At 54.3% G+C, this 5,000-nt stretch overlaps 1 protein-coding gene across 1 annotated transcript in view; it reads right to left on the minus strand.

Moving 5' to 3' along the window:
• plekhg4 (pleckstrin homology domain containing, family G (with RhoGef domain) member 4) overlaps positions 1–5,000 on the minus strand; it is a 96,193-nt gene that overhangs the window by 79,624 nt on the left and 11,569 nt on the right. Inside the window, 1 exon segment of the mRNA XM_084437345.1 lies at positions 1,300–1,497. Coding sequence (XP_084293471.1) covers positions 1,300–1,497 — 198 coding nt within the window.

The following is a 5,000-nucleotide window of genomic DNA, read 5'->3' on the forward strand; positions in this document are numbered from 1 at the left end:
AAAGTGGAACGGCGTGACCGGTCAACATGTGATTGTTTCTTGGGAACCGTTTTAAGTCTGGAACTCATAACTCAGAGTGTGTGTGTGTGAGTGTGTGTGTGTGTGTGAGTGTGTGTGTGTGTTCGTGTGTGTGTGTGTGGTGAGTGTGTGTGTGTGTGTGTGTGTGTGTGTGTGTGTGCGATCGTCAGTACGGGTGTTTGGCGTCTCATGTAACCAAAACAAGAAGCTAGCTGGCCAGCTAACAATAACAAGGCACAGGCGAGCTGGAGCTGCTGGCTCTTTGTTTCTGCGTTTGAAAGGGACAGACTACACCCCAGTGAGTAATGATACACTCACACACCGGGGAGAGAGAGAGAGAGAGAGAGAGAGAGAGAGAGAGAGAGAGAGAGTTACCCTACCCAAGCATGACACATCACACATCCATGCATAGTAGATCCCAGGCATGACTAGACAAGACCCGTCACTGTGTGTGTGTGTGTGTGTGTGTGTGTGTGTGTGTGTGTGTGTGTGTGTGTGTGTGTGTGTGTGAGAGAGAGAGAGGTAAGGATGAGCAGGCCTAGCTGCGGCTGACTAATGCTAAGTGAAAGGAAACGACTCATCGCGGTGAGTAACTGTGAATGGAGGATGGCAGGCCGCGACCCTCCCCGCTCAGGACACGCCCCTCCCCGCTCAGGACACGCCCCTCCCTGCCTGTCACCACCTGCCAATCAGTGACTCACGGCCTCAGCCTGTGTGGTAGAGAGAGAGAGGGAGAGAGAGGGAGAGAGAGAGAGAGAGAGGTAGAGAGAAAGAGCGAGAGGGAGAGAGAAAGCGAGAGAGAGAGAGAGAGAGAGGGAGAGAGAGCGAGAGGGAGGAGAGAAAGAGAGAGAGAGAGGAGAGCGAGGAGGGAGAGAGAGAGGGAGAGAGAGAGAGAGGGGGAGAAAGAAAGAGAGAGGGAGAGAGAGAGAGACAGAGAGAGAGAGAGAGAGAGAGATGGAGAGAGAGAGGGAGAGAGAGAGAGACAGAGAGACAGAGAGAGAGAGAGAGAGAGAGAGAGAGAGAGAGAGAGAGAGAGAGAGAGCGATACAGACCTATAGGCTAGTACTGACAGGGCGCCTCCAGAGAGAAACAGGGTGAGTCATGAATAAAAGGCAGTTTGAACTCTAAATGAATGAGACAGAGAGCAGTGGAGAGACTGACGAACACGAGCTGACAGGACAGAACAAGAACCGCCGCGACGCTCGGGCCCCGGTGAATAACCGGCCTGAACGTCTGGCGCTTAGCGAGGCCGCGCGCTGCGGCCGGGGCTCCGGTACTCACGCAGGCATCCTGCTGTATGCTCTGGAGGATGTGCTTGGCCGGAACCAGGAAGTCGATGAGGTAGCGGAGGCCGTCGCCGCGGTAGCTGCCCTCCACCACGTGGAACACCTGGCCCAGCACGGTGGCGGCGGTGGCGTGGAAGGGCGGGTACAGCGCCGACAGGGTGCTCTGGATGCAGCTGTCCAGAGATTCAGAGTCCTGGGGGGGGGGGGGGGGAGGAGAGGCGGAGAGGTCAGAGGTCAGACACACCACTGGCATCGCGCGCGAGTGTCCACCTGTGTCGCACGGCGCCCGTCGAGGAGAAGCCGCGCTGTGAGGTTTACACCGCCGCTAGTTCCTCCGAAAACCTCCCGACACGGTTCACACCCCACAGACGGTTCACACCCCACAGACACGCTTTCACACCATCAAGAGTCCTTCCTGCCAGAGCACAGGTCAGCACGTCAGGAGAGCCAGCGGTTGTGAGGGGAGGACTGGGCGGCAGGAGGACGAGAATATACACATCTGGATTCTACTGGTCTGGTCTGGTTTGAGCGCAGAGCAGAGTCTGGTAAAAATATCAGCCTGGATTAGACTCATAAAGACAGCACATTGACTGACCGCTTGTTCTTGTGTGTGTGTGTGTGTGCATGCGTGTTTGTGTGCATGTGTATGTATGTGAGCGTGTGTGCATGTGTGTGCGTGTGTGTGCGTGTGTGTGCATGTGTGTGCATCTGCCATCTGTCCGTCCGTCTGACTGTATTTCTGTCCACGTGTATTTCTGGGGAGTGAATGAGTTTCACACGCTAGTGTCCCTGTGCTTCTCTGATGCCTCGTCTGCTCTCTGTAGGCTCTGCATCCTCCTCTATACTCCCCCTATACTCCCCCTATACTCCCTCTATACACCCCTATACTCCCTCTATACACCCCCTCTACACTCCCTCTATACACCCCCTATACCCCCTCTATACACCCCCTATCCCTCTATACTCCCTCTATACTCCCCCTATACTCCCCCTATACTCCCCCTATACACTCCCTCTATACACCCCCTCTATACTCCCTCTGCACTCCCTCTACACTCCCTCTATACTCCCTCTACACTCCCTCTATACTCCCTCTGCACTCCCTCTACACTCCCTCTATACACCCCCTATACCCCCTCTATACTCCCTCTATACACCCCCTATACCCCCTCTATACTCCCTCTATACACCCCCTATACCCCCTCTATACTCCCTCTATACCCCCTCTATACTCCCTCTATACACCCCCTATACCCCCTCTATACACCCCCTATACTCCCTCTAAACTCCCTCTATACTCCCACTATACTCCCTCTATACTCCCTCTATACACCCCCTATACCCCCTCTTTACTCCCTCTATACACCCCCTATACCCCCTCTATACACCCCCTATACTCCCTCTAAACTCCCTCTATACTCCCTCTATACTCCCTCTATACTCCCTCTATACTCCCTCTATACTACCCCTATACTCCCTCTATACACCCCCTCTCTACACCCCCTATACCCCCTCTATACACCCCCTCTATACACCCCCTATACCCCCTCTATACTCCCCCTATACTCCCTCTATACTCCCTCTATACTCCCCTATACACTCCCTATACTCCCCCTACACTCCCCCTATACACTTCTTCTATACTCCCTCTATACTCCCCCTATACTCCCTCTATACTCCCTCTACACTCCCTCTATACTCCCTCCTGCACATGTCAACCCCCACCCCCTTCCCTTCCTCCACCCCCCCCCCCCCCCCCCCCTCCTCTCTCTCTGTGAAGCAGACAGAGCAGACTGTGTGGCGTGCGGGTGACTCCTCGCCCCTGAATAGCGGCTTCCCAGGAGGGTCCTCTAGTAACCCAATGACCGGCTCAGCTGTCGGTCCAGAGTCCTGCTCCGCGGCCCGTAGACCCGGTTCTAAACCAGTCCGGCCCGGGAGCCGCCCGGCAACAGCCAGAAAATATAATCCTATCACGAGATGGAGCGAGGGGGAATAAACTGGCTCGGTGACTCAGAGGGGTCAGCATTTGCCGGGGAGGAGAACAAATGCTGTGGCTTTACAGTGTCGGCTTGGGGTACGGGCCAATATTAGCGCGGTGATATCGAGTGTCATTGAGGGGGGGGGGGGGGGGGGGCTGGTAATGTCAGACATGTTGGGCAGTGGGCGCGGGGACGGGGGGGGAGCGGGGGGACGGGGAGGGGGAGGAGATGACAGCCAGCTCTGAGGTCTGAGAGAGAACAGTGTTGCATGTTCATCCTCCAGAAAGAAAGCAGCCTGATCGTGGAAGTGTGTTCAAGTCCGATAGCCTAGCGCCCAGCGGCCACGCTAGCCCAGCGTACATGACGCATGCATACAGATTTGATTTCCATCCATTTGCTGGAGAAGTTGGAGTTTTGCAGGAGAAGTTGTGAAGGGTTGGAGTTTTGCAGGAGAAGTTGGGGAGGGTTGGAGTTTTGCTGTTTTTTTTACAACAAAACATAAAAATCACACCTATACTATATATTCTACTCATGCTATACAGGTCAAAATGGACAGTGAACGCATTCTACACACTGTCCCTTCTCTTATGGACCAGGGTGGCCTGGGCCTAAGGCCCTGTATGAAGACACTAGCAATCAAGTAGCCCCAACTATTTCTCACGGGTTGTTTTGGGTTGGAGGTTAGTGGGACGGAGAGGTCACTATGAGGGTCAGTTTGAGGAGTTGTGAGAACAACCTTATCACAATTTAAACATATCCGGGGAGGTGTGGGGGGGGTGTGGGGGCACAGCTGCAACCTCTTTGTTAGCGCCACAGGTGTCCACATGTGTAAACATTTTAGAACCGCCGTGTGCTAAACACATTGTTGTTAAATTGCCCCGGCTGCTAAAGGGATGATGTTAACACTCACTCACTCACTGGCTGCATTGTTGCCACGGTGCTGACATCTTCTGTCGTGACCGCTAACTGAGGTAAATAACTTATATCCCCGAGCGCTCAAGCTTTCCAGTTCAATTCCCAGAGACAGGCATGGCGAGACAAGCAGACGGTTTGATAAGAGAGACCGTGTGACTCGGTTGAGCAAGAATAATGAACCCACATTATCTTGTATTTGCAGAGCTCTATCGATATGCAGATTACGCACACTGACGCAGAGGTCGAACCGCGCCGCCATTGTGTCAAGACATCAGGGATCAATCATCATCCGTGTTGACGGGTTAGTGTTTAACCATCACCCAGGAATCTGTGGTTAATGGTTCATTAAGATCCAACATGCTGACCATTATGAGAAAGGGCTTTTCCCTCTCAACTCGATGGGGGTTAGTGGGACAGGAAGTCGTTTTCAGCTTGGCTGGCCGAGGGTGTGTGCGTGTGTGGAAGTGTCTCTGTATACGTGGCGTGCTGTTATTTCAGATGGTGGTGGCGTGTGTTTAGGCGCACGGCGAGCGCTTCCCAGGCAGACAGAGTTAAAGGAGGCCTAATGACACGACGACACACTGCACTGTGCTGCCTCTGCTCCCACTGAGTGTGTGTGTGTGTGTGTGTGTGTGTGTGTGCGTGTGTGTGTGCGTGTGCTGGACAGACGGAGGTTGAGGGGTTGAAGGGTATGGTTGTGCCTCGCCCCCCTCCCCAGGTGTCCCGCCCCCCTGCCCTGCTGACTGGGGCGCTGCGAAGGGGAGAACAGAGGCGTCTCTCTTTATCTGGGCCCTGATCTCTC

Source organism: Borostomias antarcticus (assembly GCF_949987555.1).
Source record: "Borostomias antarcticus genome assembly, chromosome: 4".
NCBI lineage: Eukaryota > Metazoa > Chordata > Actinopteri > Stomiiformes > Stomiidae > Borostomias > Borostomias antarcticus.